General features: G+C 52.2%; 1 protein-coding gene across 1 annotated transcript in view; it reads left to right on the plus strand.

Annotated features, from left to right (window-relative positions):
• MRAS (muscle RAS oncogene homolog) overlaps positions 1 to 16,391 on the plus strand; it is a 58,331-nt gene that overhangs the window by 10,627 nt on the left and 31,313 nt on the right. Inside the window, exon 2 of the mRNA XM_057740116.1 lies at positions 14,175 to 14,385. Coding sequence (XP_057596099.1) covers positions 14,193 to 14,385 — 193 coding nt within the window. The 5' untranslated portion in view covers positions 14,175 to 14,192. The remainder of the gene's footprint in view (positions 1 to 14,174; positions 14,386 to 16,391) is intronic.

A 16,391-nucleotide genomic window follows, 5' to 3' on the forward strand; every position in this document is an offset into this window, starting at 1 on the left:
TCTCTGCACCCCCGAAAGAAGCCAGCGCGGATTGGGGGTGGTGATCATTCCTCTGGTCATCAGGAATACAACGTGCTTCCTTGTTGAACCCGGGGAGGGCCCAGCAGCAGCAGCAGGGCTCCTTCATCCCGCGGGGTGGCTGAGGTCTCCCTGTAGAGCAGGCTGCGCTGTGCGCCCACAGGCTGGAGGAGGTGACTCAAAGGCAGCCCCTTCCTTCCCCTCCTGCCCCTGTCCTCAGTGCTTTGGGGCAGCCTGGAAAGCAGCCCTGTGCGGCCCCAGGCTCCCTTCTGTGCAGTTGGGTGGAGGGGACGTTGGCGAGACTTCACACAGTATACTTGAGGGTGACGGTGACCGTGATAACACAGACACGCGGCGTGCCAGGCACTGCTCTAAGCACGTACGTGTATTGGCTCATTCTGTCCTCAGAATAACGCGGTGAGGTGGATGCTCTTGGTAACAGGTGAGGAAGCTGAGGCACACACACGGGTTGAGCAATTTGCCTAAGGTCACACACCTAGCAGGGGGGCAGATGCTTTGATTCATGGCTTTTTATAAAAGTGCTGTATGTAGAAAAAAAGCGAGGTGGGTGGCTGGCCCCCGGCCCAGTGGAGGCTTCCAGGTGGCTCCTGCCTCTTGGGAATAGAGTGGGTCTGCCTGCTCTGCCCTTGGCCCCCACCCCATCCAGGGCTCACTGTCTGGCCTGGCCAGCTGGTTAGGAGGGCAGGAAAGATGCAGCCGCTGTTTAGGGTCTGGGGAGAGAGATGTGACAAGTGGCCTCCTGCCCTTCCGGAGTTTGGCAGGTCCCTGGGGAGCCGTCCCTCCCCACCTCCAGCTGGGTTCAAGCCTTCAGGGCCAGGCAGCTGGACCCTCCTCCCTGGTCCTGCTTCCCTGGTCTTTCCCTTGGACTAGGAAAACCCCACACCTCCCTGGCCGCTCATTGCCATGCCTGCCTCGTGTTCAGGAAGTTTCCCTCTTGTTTTGTTCCAGCCCTTCTCTGCAGTCTGCTTACTCGTTTGGAATGGGGATTGGATCGCCTCGCCTCACCTCAGGGAAGGACCTAGATCCTGTTTCTTTCTCATTTTTGGTCAAACAGAAAATTTTTCATTTATGGGGTTTAACATTTTGAATATAAACAATGGAAACAAATCAAAGTTGCGGTCATTTCTGAACGTGCCTTTTTGCCCTCCTCCTCCCCGGGCTCTGCCACGCTCCTGGGGTGGCTGTGTGCTCTCCCGCGGCTAGACTGGAAACTTCCCAGGCTGAGTGACCCCTGCAGCTGCGCCTCAGTGGGACTGCCACTTCCTTTAACCTCACACCTCTTTGCGGCCAAAGCCGGGCCAGGCCAAGGCAGCGCAAAGGGTCGTCTGCCTTGGAGTGGCCGCACGACTCAGTGCTGGCATGCTCTAGGTGGCCAGGGTGGCAGCAGGCGCCCTTATGGGCTGGGGCCCCCCGGGGGGGGGGGTGATTTGTTTTGCTTATATAATGTGTAAAACTTTTAAATTGGTAGCCAACATTTAAAGAATCAATTTCACATAAAAATTCAGATCTCTGGCAACTCTTTTAAAATGTTGACTGTCAGCCCTGTCGCAGATATGCTCTGTGGTGGCAGTCCGTTGGTGGAGGGTACCAGTGGTCTCCTGTTTACCACAGGCCCCCCTGCTCCCTAGTCCCTGTCCCCTTCTCTCCTTTATCAGCCTGGCCTCTGCCTACACGTCAGTTTGGGATGTCCATTTGTCGCCTGGGTCCCTCTTTCTGCTACTGCAGGGTAAAGCAGCTGAGATGGTGGGTCAGCTAGGCGATGGGGGGCTGGAGTTTAGCCATTCAGCCCTGGCAAGAAGCATCCATCTTACAGGCAGGGGGCTGCGGATGCACAGAGAGGCCTGCCCCGCACATCTAGGCCTTCCCTTTGCTGTCTGTCACCACCCTGCCCTTCTCCTGGGCCACTTACCTCCTGGGCTGGTGTGAGGCCGTGGGTTCCAGCAGGCGGCAGCTCTGGGCTGGGACCGCCTTGAGGGACAGCCTGTGCAGGTGTGCCCCAGTTGGCTCCACACACCCCACTTGGGAGAAACATAGTATGAGAACCTTCGTCTTGCTGCCATCAGGGGGTTCTGGGGGCGGGTGTGGCATCCCCAGCCCAAAGGCAGGGCTGGTCAGGGAGCTGGGCCCTGGGGAGTGTGTGTGGCAGGAGGGGACCCCCTATGGTTACCTGCTCCTCCTGCCGGGCTGCTGCCCATGTGTGTCCAGTGGGACTGCTCACATGGTATCTCCCTTGTGAGGGCCACCACCCCACTTCTCTGTGTGGCCCACCCCACCTCACCCTACCCTTCACCCAGGCAGGACCCCAGCCAGCTCCCAGCATCACCCCGCATGTGGGAATGCAGACAGTGGACACTGGGAGCCTCTCCATACAAAAAGCTGAGCCAGGGCTCTAGGATGACCCTCAGAGAAGGAAAGTGAGGCCCAGCCTGCAGCCCCCCAGCCCCGACCTAGGCGGGGAAATGTGATGGTAAAACAACTCCCAGCTCCTGTTTAAGGGAGAAGAGGCCGTGTGGCCCTGTGGCTGAGCTGGGAGCTCGCGGCCACTTGCAGATGGAGATGCGTGGCTTGGACAGCCATGGAACCTCGGGGACCTCAGGGGCTAAACAAAGCCTTTCAACGTAGTGGCTGTGATGAATCATACGGAATAGCAGCTGCAAAGCACTCTGGCTGCCACCTGCCACCCGGCTGGCACGTCATAGACACAGGCAAGGTGGCTCAGTGGAAGGAGGCCTGGGAAGCAGGGGAGGCCGGGGAGGAAAGGGTGGCCTCGGGAGCCTGGGGGACAGGGCGGCTGTGCCTCCTAGAGGGAATGTTTTCACAGTCCGGGGAAAGGTGAAAAGGCAGTGCAGGCAGACAGCACTCCTTGGCAGACTCTGCGAGGCCCTGATGAATTGGCACCACGCCTGTCCCCAAGGTTGCCGCACTAGGAATCAGTGGGAGAGAGGCTGCGTGAGCGACCAGGGGGCATGATGCCAGGGCAGCTCGGGGAGGGCCTGTGGGGAGAGCTTCAGGTTTTCCAGAAGGAGCAGTATGCCCGAGGGTTGGTTGAGGGGTGACAGGGCTGGAGCTGGGGGAGGGCAGTGCCGGGGGAGGGGGCCCAGGCAGAGGGCAGAGCCAGCCACTGAGGGGGAGGTGCCATGAGGCCTTGGCCTGGGATTGGAGGTAAAGGGATGCTGGAGCTCGTAGGGGAGGCAGAGCAGAGAGGCCCAGGGCAGGATGGCGGGACGGGGGAGGGGGGGGGGGCTGGGGGGAGGGCATGAGCTGCCCAGGAGGAGACGTGAGGAGGCCGGGCGCTCGCGGGAGCCCCTCCTCCAGGCGTGAGCTGAGGGCAGCTGAATCCGAATGGGGAGTGGCCTGCCAGGCTTTGGGGAGTCTGAGTTCCCCCTCCCCCTCCCTGTGGTGGTGGGACATGGGGACCCAGGGGGCCGCGGGTCGGGTGTGCCCTCAGCCGCTCAGGATGTGGGCCTGTGAGGGCCAGGTGGCAGCGCCCCTGTGGCCCGGGGAGGCCAGTGGGGCGCATTGTTCTGAAGGGCTGTGTGGACCCTGAGACACGGACGCCCTCGGTCACCCCTCGGTGCTGAGCCCCTCTTGGCCCCCCCGGCCCCCTGGACGAGATGGGTGGGGAGTGGGGCAGAATTTTAGTTTTTAGGTGCTCACGTGGATGCCAAATCCCAGCGTGGCCCCTTTCCAAGTTGTGCCCTTGGGCACATGGCTTAACATCTCTGACTCTGCTCCCCGCTGGTAAATGCGGAGACCAAATGCCACCGCACACGGCTCTGCCTGTGTGGCCGTGCCAGCCCCGCCTGCGTGACCTTCCTGCTCCCACCTGACCCGGCAGCCCTTTCTTGTCTGCTCCCCTTCTCTTCTGAGCTTCTGGAGCCCTCAGTTTGTCCCGTGCAAGTTATCCAGCCTCCTCTGGGCTTGTCTGGCTGGTGAACGTCACTGCAGTCATCAGAAAGAGCTGTGGCAGCCTTCCAGCGAGGCTGCCTGGCGCGCCTGTGGGGAGGGGAGGGTCTGAGGGCCCCCGGGTCATGCGGGGCCCCTGTGCTCCCCTCTGCCTCACCCTGCAGCCCCGGCACGTGTCCCTTCATCATTCAGTGCAGATGAGCAGCCACTGCGTGCCAGGCACGGTGCTCAGGGCTCGGGATACAAACACCAGCATCCCCAGTTGTCAGGGGGCCAACAGGAGCTCCTCCTCGCTCCCCTTCCCACCTTCCCCCTTCCCACCCCCACTCCATCCCCACCACGCACATGTGCACACGTCACACATTCTGCACTCCAGTCTCAGCATGTTGCTTGCAGAACTTGGCACCTCCTCGATTTTTCACACCTCCGTGCTTTATACCTTTGCAACGTCTGGTCCTCACCTAGGATATGCTTGTCCCTATCATTTACCTTAGCTGATACGTACTTGGCCTGCAAGACCTTGTTTTGGCACTTCCTCTACCAGGAAGCCTTCTGCAATGCCCCCAGGCTGGGTGAGATGCCCCCCTCTCTCCCTGTGTTCCCACTTAGCCTTGGGTACTGTAACCCTCGGTCTGCCCCTGCCCCCCCCACACCCTGTGAACTGCAAGGCCAGGGGCTGGGGCTCATTCATCTCGGTCTCCCCAGCTCCCAGGACCAGGCACACTGGAGGTGCTCTGGGAGCACTGACTGACGTGCGAGTCTCCCAGGTCTGAGCTGCTGTGTGCACTGAGGGGAGGGTGGCCAGCACCCGTGGGCTGTCCACTGTATTCCTCCTGGACCATTCTCCTCTGCGCTCAGGGAAAACTGGGCCCTTTCTCGTATCATGTGTCCTTAACAGGTTGGTTGGTTTGTTTCTCCCCTAAGGATACATTCACCAAACCAGTAGGAACCCAGAGAGCGGCTAGGTTTTATGATGCAAAGCACTTCTGGATTTAAAGACCAGGGGGAGAAACTGTGTTTCATGCTGAGCTCCCAGCAATTTGGTATCTACCGCAGTGTAGTCAGTGAACAAGCATCTCCTGAATGTTTGGGGAAATGTCTTTGAGGAGCCTAAATCTCCGTCATCGTTGGGTCAGCAGCATGTGGGGGCCTGCTATCCTACCGCATGGCTGCAGGAGGCTGCCCCTCGAGGCAGAATGGGGGAGCTGAGACCAGCTGGCAGATGGGTGTGAGAGCACCCTGGGGAGGGAGTGGTGAGGGACTGAGTGCTGCTGTCCTCTGTGGAGCCAGCCAGTTTGCAGGGCGTGAGCTTAGGAAGGACTCCAGAGAGGCAGGAGGGCTTCCTGCAGGAGGGGGGACTTGGGATGAACTTTGAAGGATGCTGGTGATGGCAGCTACCTGATGTTTATGGAACACTCTCTATGGGCCAGACACCCGGCCAAGCACATAAATGTAGCCCATCATGACCAAATGGCCAGTGCTGCCACTGTCCCCACTTTTACAGAAGAGAAAACTGAGGTACAGAATGTAACTTGCCAAAAGTTGCAGCTGTGTGAGTTCCTAGCTCGGGCTCCTTGGTGAGGGGTTCTAGGTGAGGCGCCAGCCCCTCGCTGGGCAGGGAGCAGCCAGGTATAGGACCACAGGGTGACAGGCTGGGGCAGGGACTGTCACAGTGGAGAGAGGCCCAGACAAGGCTGCTGACAAATGAGGTCTCAGAGCCCTGTGGTGCCCCCATGATGCTGGACAGCTGCCTGATCCCTCAGCTTCCTCACTGGTCCTCAGGGCAGGAGCACCTGGCAGCACCAGACCTGTGTCCTGTTTGGCAGACTCTGTCCCAGTTGGGATGGGGGCGGGGGGTGTCTGTTCCCAGTGACTCGTATTTACCCCGGATGCCTCTTGGGCCCTGACCTGTTTAGCGGCTCCTTCCACAGGGCAGCAGTCTGGCCTCGGAGGCCTCCCTCATTCTGATACCACCTCCCCGGCTCACTGCTGACCTCTTCCCAGCGCTTCTGGATCTGCTGCCTCTGGCCTGGCTTGACTCTGCACGCACCCAGCACTCTGCCCGCCACGAGAGGACGCCTAGCATGGCTCACTGGCCGCGGGCTCTGGAGCTACACTGTTGTGGTTTCAGATCCTGGCACTGCTGCTTGCTAGCTGGATGACCTTAGAAAAGTTACGTTACTACTTTGTGTCTCAGTTTCTTCAACTGTAAAATGGGGACAAAGTTATACCTCATAGGGTTGTTACAAGAGTTAAATGAGTTAATTTGGTAAAATCTCCAACAGCATCAGACACATTGCCTACATTAATTAAGTGCTCCTATTATTTTTAACATGATCACTATTGTAATTATTATAGTGGGTCATTTTTGCGCACCTCCTTGGGGACTCATAGTGCTGGGTCATAGACGGCTAAGCTCCAGGCTCTGTCAGAAGGCACTCGCACACTGGCAAGTAAGACCCTAGAGTTAACAACTGTGATATAAGGAAGCATGTGGTACCTGGGGTTTGTGAGTAAGGTCAAGGACATTGTGTCCCTCGCCTGGCCTGCTTCAACCATTGGCCTTTGCCTGGATCTCTGGGCTCCTGTCTGATATTTCTGCCCTGCTGCCTGCAGTCCCGGTGTGATCCTGGCAGAGGAGCTTGGATTCGATGGAGTGGGAAAGCTGGGGCTGATGTCAGTAGAAGACTCGGGTAACAGAGTTCTCCAGAGATAACTAGGCAGGCTCCTCCTGAAGGTCCTGTGCCCCTTCCATGGAACAGGACGGCCAGTGGGTGGGATGTTTTGGAGGGAACCTAAGTAGTGGGTTTGATCTGGGATGGCACACAAGGTTCCTCTCTGGACCAGGCATTTGGTTCTGGCTGCCAAGAGTGCTGCATTGAAAACGGTTGTGAGACTGAGCAGGAAAGAGGACCACGATGGACTGGGGTGTCCGCCATGGCTCTGAGAGAGGGGGGAGGCACCCATGCCCCATACTCACCGTCTAGACCTGATGATGTTTAAGGCCCTATAGAGCATAAAATAACATGCACGGTTGAATTGGTGGTTAAATCCTCATAATCAAGTGAGCTGAATGCACTGGTGACTTCCTGGAGGGACTGAGTGATGCAGTGACAGTTCTGGGCTGGGATTAGCAAAGGTGGGAGACAAAGGGCAGAGCAAAATCTTGGGGAGGGGAGAGTGGAGCCTTAGGGATGCCAAGTGGCCTAGACCCCTGGCGGGGCTGCATGCCATTTATGTACAGCCTGCAAATCAGCAGCCCTGGGGAAGCTGCCCATTTCTGGGAATTGTGCAGAAGGGAAGGGCAGCTCCTGGAATGCAGAGCCATTTCCTCCACATGGGTTGGGTCACCCCCCCAATGTGTCCTCATCCCCCTGCGCTGGGCACACCCAGACAATCACAGAGAGGAGATTAGCTTCCCAGGGCTGATTCAGCTCAATGTGAATGAAAGTCCACTTACTCTCCTAAGAGCTGCATTAATAATGAATGTGTCCCCCTCTTCCAACTTTATTTACCAGACAACTTGTAGTTCGACTGATGGGGTTAGGGGGGATCTTTAAAATAATTAGTATAGAAATAGAGAAGCAAAAAGCGGTAGAAGCTAAACCTTCAATTAAGTTGGTGGCATATTTGGGAGAGGGATGACCACTGCCACAGCTCCTATGGTCAGGGAGGATGAAGAGTGGCCTATGGGTTATGAATCACAAAGACAGTCCGAGAAAAGTCCTGTGATGCTGCGAAAGTAATTACCAAAAGAGTTCTAGGCAGTGCAACGTGACAGTTCCAAGTCTGACCTTTGGTGTCTGATCCACCCACTGCCGACGCCGACTAAATAATGGGGCTTGTTACTGCTGTGTAGCCTTTCCTGGGCACCTTTTGTGGACTTTTGGGCCAGGACTGTATGACGCTACTTTGGAAGTGGTGCTGGGGGGATGGGGAGCATGGAGAGGCGAGAAAGGCCATGAGCCCCTTGACAGAGTCTGTGGCCAGAGCCATTTCTTTCACCATGTGCCCACTTAGAAGAATGGGCAGTGTTCTGAGCTGCTCTTTTGGGAAACAAGCTCTGTAGAAGCCCTCAAAACTGGGAACTTGGGAAGAAGGGGGAAGACGTGGTGAGGGACAAAAACCACTGGACACTGCTGTTTTCTGGGGCTGCTAGGGCCCACTGCTGTTGTAGGCATTTGTTACTGCGTCGGGTCCTCCGGCAGCCCTGTGCAGTATGGGTTCCCTCAGGGCTGTGGATGGGGCAGGCAAGGGTCCAAATCACTGCGGTCCACCAGGTTGGAGGGAGCCCAGGGGCCCAGCTACTTTGCACATCAGTGCAAATATGCCCTTACTGGTGGGGGGGCCTTCCAGTCCCCCTCCCCCACACTGGGACTGTAATTACACACTCTTGAGGGTTCTGTTCTGTTTTATAGATGGGGAAACTGAGGCTCCCCAAAGTTAAGAAACTTGCTCCAGGTCACACAGGGAGTCCGTATCAGAGACACAAGTAGAACTCAAGCTGCCTGGCTGAAGAATCCAAGGCTATGACTGACCCCTCTACCACCCCAGGCTGCCCCTTGAGAACAGAGGGGACTTTGCACAAGGCTTCCCAGGAGGTCTCAGGACCTCCCTCCAAGCACACTTTGAAAATTGCTAGGTGAAAAGGTTATTCTGGGGTCATGGGTCCACCCAGTCCCCACCCCCACCCCCTCCTAGGGGCATGAACCTGCCCCTGTCAGAAGGGTGGGTGTCACGCCCTGCTTCTTAGCCCAAGGGAGGGCTGGGTGGGTGCAGGCTGCTTTGGGGCAGTATTGAGCAGTCCGTGGATGAATGCACCCTGAGGTCCCCACGTGCTGGGCCGCCCTGCCTGGCCCTGGGAGAGGCAAGAGATTGAGGACAGATGGGTGTTGTCCTCAAGAAGCTCCCGCTGGGAAGGCGAATCTGTCATTCAAGAAACAACTTCAAACCATGAAGGGCGCTCGCCGTAGGGAGAGAAAGGGAGCAAAAGACAGCCACCAAAAAAAGCTCCTTTCTTAGCTGAAAGATGCCTAAAGTTTTCATATATACGTCATTAAAATCGTCGAGGCAGTGATACTGCCTTTTAGGAAGAAGTTTCCAGTATGAGCTAGGGTTTGGGTTGCCCGTGCACTGGGAGGGGCTGTGAGAGCGGTGGTTGCCGTGGGAACGGGCGCTCGGCCGCCGCCCCCGCCCAGCGGCTGCTGTTCCAAAAGTTGGTTTCTTAGCGGAACGGGCTGCCTGGAACCTCAGAGCCTTTTCCCATGGAAACAGTGTTCTAAATGATGGGTGACGTTGCCACACAAGCCTATTTAATCCGAGCAAGGGAGCTGAGGTGGCAGCGGGGCTTCTGATGGGGGTGGGGGAGGAGGCTGGGAATCGGAGCCTCAGAGTGGAGGGAGGAAGACTGAGTGTCTGTCTCTTCTGGGAGGAAAGTAAACAAGGCGAGAGAACAGACATTTGAGCACCTTCTCTAAGCCGGGCTCATCTCATACATTTTAATTTCGTGCTTAGAGAGATCCTGCAAAGGACGATTCTCCAACCAACCCTGTCATACAAGTGAAAAACTGAGGCTGTGAAAGGTTAACTCGCCCAAGGTCACTCAGCTGGTCGGTGGGAGAGTATTGGGCGTGGAAAATTGGTGGGGAGACTTTAAAGGGAGCCCCGGGCCCAACTTATTCCACCTTCCCGCCTCCAAGGGGCCATCTGTGACCCCCAAATGGTGAAGAAACAACGTTCTAGAATGATCTCCAAGGTGCCATCCAGTTGAATAGACTGGAGAGAGGAGAGATGTTGTAAATGGAAGCTGTTTGCTCCTTAATCACCAACCAACTTTTTATCCTGGGGTGACTTTAAAAAATCTTTCTCCACACCACGTGAAATCAGCTGATTTTGTAGGCGTGTGGTCACGCCCCTTGGCATTTTGACTGCCCTCCCTGTTTACAAAGACATCATTTTAGTCAGGGATTATTTTGGGGGAGGTTGAAGACTGGAAAAACATGCACATCAGGAGAAGATCTGCCCAAGAGCCCTTATGGATTTAGGGCTTTTCTGGACTCATGGTCCTGCCCTTGCAAACCTGGGCTCGCATTTGCTTCCAGGAAGAGTCTTATCTGTGTGACTGGTCTCACTTGGGAGAGGGAGGCAGGCAGTCCCAGCCCCTGCCCAGGAGAGCTGCCCCCAGGCCCTCTGTGTGGCGAGACCAGCACTGTGGCTGGTGGGTTGTCTGACGGTTATGCAGAAAGGCCATTGCTGGGCCCCTGGCTCCTCTAGCTAACGTCTGTCCTTGCTGACGCGGTGCCAGGCCTTGGTGATACAGAGAGGGACAAGATGCATCCCTGCCCTGTTGTGCACAGTAGGTGTAGAAGACTTCAAGTCTGATGGTGGCCTCTGTACCAGGAACTGCAGGGCATGGTGTTGAAGAGGGCGCCTTCCATGGGAGGTGATTCCTGGGTCTGGACCTGACCCATGGAGAGATGTGTGCTCACCCTGGGGCCCCAGTGAGGGGCGGGGTGGGCAGAGGGCTCCGAGTGACCACAGGGCATGCTGGGGCACACAGAGTTGCTTGGGAGAGAGCAGTGTGAGGAGCTGCAGCACAGGTGCCACTGGAGGGGTCAGCGATGGCAGCCAGTGACTGCCTTGAATGTCCAGTGAAGGGCCCCGAACTTGACCCATCAGCTGTGGGAAGCACTAACGGGTTTTTCCCCACGAGGGACCCAGTCCAATGTTTGTGTTAACTGTGCATTCTAACCCTGTCCCATTGAGTCTGAGTTGGGAGAGAACCCCAAATTTGTACCCCCGTGGTCTCTTGGGGCTCAACCCCTGAGTGCAGGGTACTGTGAAAGGAAATTGGCCATCTGACGGTTTCCTGCTAGCTGCCTTGCTTGGCAAGTAGAGGGCGATTTTTGTCAAGTCCCCAGGTGATTCTGCTGTGGGTGGTCTGAACATTGCCTCAAGGGTTGGGTTCATGTCCTCTATCATATTTACTTGTATATTTCTTATCTTGTTTCATTTTGAGAAGAAAATCAAGGGAAACAATTTTCCTTCCTGATACCTTCCCACCCACTTAGTACATTTTTATTCACATTGCTGCCAGTGAGAAGGGACAGGAGTTTTCGTTTTTATTTATTTTATTGTAATTTTTTAAATTGAGGAGTAGTTAATTTACAATATTATATTAGTTTCAAGTGTACAACATAGTGATTCAAAATTTTTATTAATTATAGTCCATTTAAAGTTATTATAAAATATTGGCTATGTTCCCTGTGCTGTACATCATATCCTTGGAGCTTATTTATTTTATACATAGTAGTTTATATCTCCTTGGAAGCGAGCTTTAAAACCGGCCTCGTGGGACTTCCTAGGTGGCGCAGTGGTTAAGAATCCACCTGCCAATGCAGGGGACGCAGGTTCAATCCCTGCTCCAGGGCGATCCCACATGCCATGAAGCAACTAAGCCCGTGAGACGCAACTATTGAGCCTGCACTCTAGAGCCCATGAGTCACAACTGTTGAGCCCACGCACTGCAGCTACTGAAGCCCGCACACCTAGAGCCCCCGCTCTGCAGCAAGAGGGGTCCATGCACTGCAGCGAAGAGTAGCCCCCACTCGATGCAACTGGAGAAAGCCCATGTGTAGCAACGAAGACCCAACACAGCCAATAAATAAATAAATTTATAAAAAAATAAATAAATAAAATAAGACCGGCCTCGTTCATAGACAGACATATTCACGCTGGCCCAGTGTCCCCATCCTCCCCAGGCTAGGACAGTGGTTGAGGAGCAGTGAGGAGCTGACATCAAGCTCCCCTGACCCGAGAGGCAGAGAAGAAGGGAGCTGGCCCATACCCTCCTCTCCCCATTTCTGTCTCCCTCAACTCCTCTCTGGCCCCTTTGGACCACCAGCTCTGTCATGTGGGAGAGCTCAGTGCACTGGAGCCTCAGCTTAACCTCACCGTTATCGCCACCTAGGGGGAATGGGGGAGCCAGATGCTGGGGCTCAGCTGGTGCTTGGTCCTTCTGTCCTGCACCAAAGGAGGGTAAATCCCTACTAGAAAGGCGAGGGAATCACACATTTTCAGGTGGCCTGAACATTTTATTTGGTGGGAACACCTTAATATTGTTCAGCTTTTCTAATACACAAATAGAACATATGGTTGTTGTAGAAAATAGAAAATTTGAGAACGTGGCCCAAAGTCTGCCTTAGAGACAGCTACGTGCCAATCCTCTCTATACCTAGAACTACACTAGACATATAAATTCATAGATGGTAACTTCATAGACGTGTAATCATATGTACTTGCTCTTGTGCAGCCTGGCTTTTCTTTTTTCGTGTATATTATAAACCTTTTCTAATAGTGAATATCATCCTTCTTAATGGCCGTATAGTATTGCATTGTATGGATAAACTTTAACTCCCCCTTTCCCAATATTTATTTCCATTTTTACCCTTGTTCTTAACATCTTTGTATACTTGTCTGATTACCTCCTTAGACTACATTCTCACGTGTGGTATAGCTTTGAGAGAGGATATGTCTGTTTTTAAATTTTGATATATTTATACAAGTATATTCTCAGTCGAGTTTGGACAGATTTACACCTTCACCCACCATGTATAAAAGCGCCCACTCTTCCCCCCCCCCCCCCCCCACTGCCCACTGCAGGGAAATCCTAAATGTCAACCTCAAGCTTCAGTAAGTGCAAAAGATTATGCAGTGACTCTCGCCAATAGCCCCATGCAGATCAGCATGGCCACACACGCACATTTGTGTCTAACACCCTTTCTGTTGAAATCTAGAATGGAGGACTCTTAGAGCTAAGAACAACTGTGAAAACCCAGCCCTTTAATCCATGAGGTAAGGAAACTATGGCTCAGTCGGTGGCCTTCCCGAGCAGCAGTGATGCACACAGGACACCCAGTTCATCGCCCCTGGCAGGCCACCCCCCACCCTTCTACCAGCCCTGAATGCCCGACCACCGGTGGTTTATGCTTCTGCCTCGTTAGCAGCTTAGGTCCCTGGCAACACCCTCGAACTGTGCTTTAGGTGACTCTCCCCTCTCATCCCCCAGCAGTGTTTAGCCTTTGGTGCTGTCAACCTGCTCCTTCTGGAAACTCTGGGTTTCCATCAGTGTGACAAATCCGGGTTTCCCTCCTATTTTTCTGAGTGCTCCTTCCATGCTCCTTGTCCACCTCTCCTCCTTGTCACTTTGCAATGTAGTTTCCAAAGGTCACTCTTCACTTCTCTGCCATCACCTCGACACAATCAGCCCTTATCCGTTCAGGCTCAGTTGTTTTTTAGAATCCTGATCCCATATTTCCAGCCCCTGCCTAGTCACCGTAGCTCAACATTTGTCAGCCTTGGCTCTGTGGACATTTTAGGATGGATAATTGTGTTGTGGGGGGCTTTCCTGGGCACTCTAGGATGTTTAGCAGCATCCCTGGCCTCTGCTGAATAGATGCCGGTAGCACCCACTTGGTTTTAGCAACCAAAAATATCTCTAGACATTGAAAATATCCCTGGGGGGCAAAATTGCCCCTGGTCGAGAACCACTGCCTTAGCTGGTCTCAACGTCATCAAAATAAAACGTATCCCTGATCCTCCTCTTCTTCCTCCCCAACTAAAAGAGGGGTTGACCAGATGTCGTGAGATTCTAGCATGACTTTCTGCATGGTAAAGGGCAAGGAGACCAGAGAACAGAGCCAGGGTCACCGAATTCTGAGAGTCAGAAGGGGCTCAGAGGCCGTCAGCTCAGGTATGCTAAGATCTTGTGCCCCTCTTTCCATTTGAGCTCAGCCTCCCATTCTTCTCAGCACTGCAGTCCAATGACCAGGGTTGATGTGAAACGTGAACCTCTGTGCCCTCTCTGTTCAGACTAACGCCCACATGTTTAGCTCTATGGGAATAGGGCAGAATTTGTGGTGGAAAATCTTCTTTGACGGGGCCTTTGGCTGGTGAAAAACCCCTTTACATCTAGTAGTATGGCCCCAGGACTGGGCCTGGCACGTAGTTGATAGTCAATAAAAGGTTGACTAAGTCATTTTAACAGTGATCGTCTCTGGGTAAGGGACCTGGGGTAGCACTCTTCTTTTCTTTTGTGTGTCTTCATTTTCAAAACTTTCTACAATTGGGAGTATTTGTTACTCTATAAGAAAGGAGGAAAGCCGGTGAATATTTTCCCCTAAGTCAGAGAAGAAGGCCCCCGTCTCATTCCACATGTCTTGCTTCCCCAGGTCTGACCTACCAGCAACATGGCGACCAGTGCAGTCCCCAGCGACAACCTCCCCACGTACAAGCTGGTGGTGGTGGGAGATGGGGGTGTGGGCAAGAGTGCCCTCACCATCCAGTTTTTTCAGAAGATCTTTGTGCCTGACTATGACCCCACCATCGAAGATTCCTACCTGAAACATACAGAGATCGACAATCAATGGGCCATCTTGGATGGTGAGATTTGATGGCCGCCCTGCATAGGGGTGGGGTGTTAGAGTCAGGGAAAGTTGACAGGCTTCAGCGGGGCATGCTGGTTTCTTCTGTGTTGCTTTGATGGGATGATGGGTATAAGGCTATGTATATTTTCCAGGGTGAATTCTTAACAGCTTTGTGGAAACCAAAATGTGTATTCAACAGAGAGGCAAGGCTAGAATCATGCCAACTCAGTGATGTCACGTTTGTTATTTCTCTCTGATTAGAAGCTCTGATTAACATTTACAGATATTTCTAGCTAATTAAAAAGGGGGAAATCAATTTTTTTCTTGATAAGCATAGTTTATTTGGTAATTGTCCCTGGGGCAGGGTGAGGAATCTTGCATCTGACCTCGTGTTTCTAGTTTAGTCTAAGTTGGTCTGGCGTAACAGTTCTCAAAGTGTGGTAGCCAGGCCAGCAGCAGGGAACTTACCAGAAATGAAAACCCTCAGGCCATACTGATTCAGAAATTCTGAGGGTGGGGCCCAGCAATCTGTGTTTTAACAAGCCCTCCAGGTGATGAGGTTAGAGAACCACTGTTCTAGATTCTTACTTTACATCATCTGAGTCTCGAAACAAAGCGCCATTAAAGAATGTCATTCTGGCAGGGGAGCTTTGAAAACCTGAGATCCAAGTCCTCTATCAGACACGTGATTTGCAAATATTTTTTCCTAGTCTTTGGCTTGTTTTTTATTCTCTTGACAGTGTCTTTCAAAGATGAGAGTTTTTAATTTTGATGAAGTTCAGTTTATCAGTTTGTTCTTTCATGGATTGTGCTTCTAGTGTTGTGTCTGAGAAATCTTTGCCTAACTCAAGGTCACAAAGGTTTTCGCCTATGTTTTCGTTTAGACGTTTAACGGTTTTATGTTTTACATTTAGGTTTATGATCTACCCTGAATTAATTTTTGTATATAGTGTGAGGTATGGGACAAAGTTCATCTTTTTGGTATATGGATATGCAATTGTCGCAGCACTGAAATGTTGAAAACATTGTCCTTTCCTCCCCTGAATTGCCTTTTTTGTACCTTTGATGAAAGTTGTCCATATATTCTGTTTGTTTGATCTGTTGTCTATCTTAACACCAATAGCACACTATCTTGGTAACTGTAGCTTTATAATAAGTCTTGAAATCAGGTACTGTTAAATCTCCAACTTCATTCTTTTTCAAAATTGCTTTGGCTAGCCTAGGCCTTTTGCATTTCCATATGAATTTTAGAATCAGTTAAATTCTAAAGTTCTAGATTTTGACTGAGATTGTGTGGATCCGTATTCATGTGGGTCAGTATGAGGAGAACTGACATCCTAACAATGTTGAGCCCCTCCGACCCATGAAGACAGTATCTTTCTCCATTTATTTGTCTTCCTTAATTCTTTAATTGTCATCAATTGTTTTGTAGTTTTGAGTGCGTAGGTCTTTTACTTATTTTGTCAGACTTATTCCTACCTCTGTATTATAAATGATACTGGTTTTTTATTTCAGTTTTCAATTGTTTATTGCTAGTATATAGAAATACAATAGAATTTTACATATTGTCACCTGCAGCCTTGCTAAATTGGTTATTAGTGCTAGAAGCTTTTTTGTAGATTCTATTGGATTTTCTGCAGAGATGATCATGTCTGTGAGTAAAGATAGTTTTACTTCTTCCTTTCCAATCTGGATGACTTCTGTTTCTTTTTCTTGCCTTATTTCACTGACTTAAAGACATACTTATCTTGCTCGTGGTCTTCAGGAGAAAGCTTTTAGTCTTTCGGCATTAAATATGATGTTAGCTGTAGGGTTTTTATAGATGCTGTTTATCAGATTGAGGAAGTTCCTTTCTGTTCCTAGTTTGCTGAGAGTTTTTATCAGGAATGGATGTTGGATATTGTCAAATGCTTTCTTTGTGTCTATTGAGATGATCATATGGGTTTTTCTTTTTTAGTCTTTAATATGGTAAATTACATTGATTAGTTTTTCTAATGTTAAACCAAGATTGTATTCCTGGGA

Source organism: Hippopotamus amphibius, chromosome 6 (genome assembly GCF_030028045.1).
Source record: "Hippopotamus amphibius kiboko isolate mHipAmp2 chromosome 6, mHipAmp2.hap2, whole genome shotgun sequence".
Classification (NCBI taxonomy): domain Eukaryota; kingdom Metazoa; phylum Chordata; class Mammalia; order Artiodactyla; family Hippopotamidae; genus Hippopotamus; species Hippopotamus amphibius.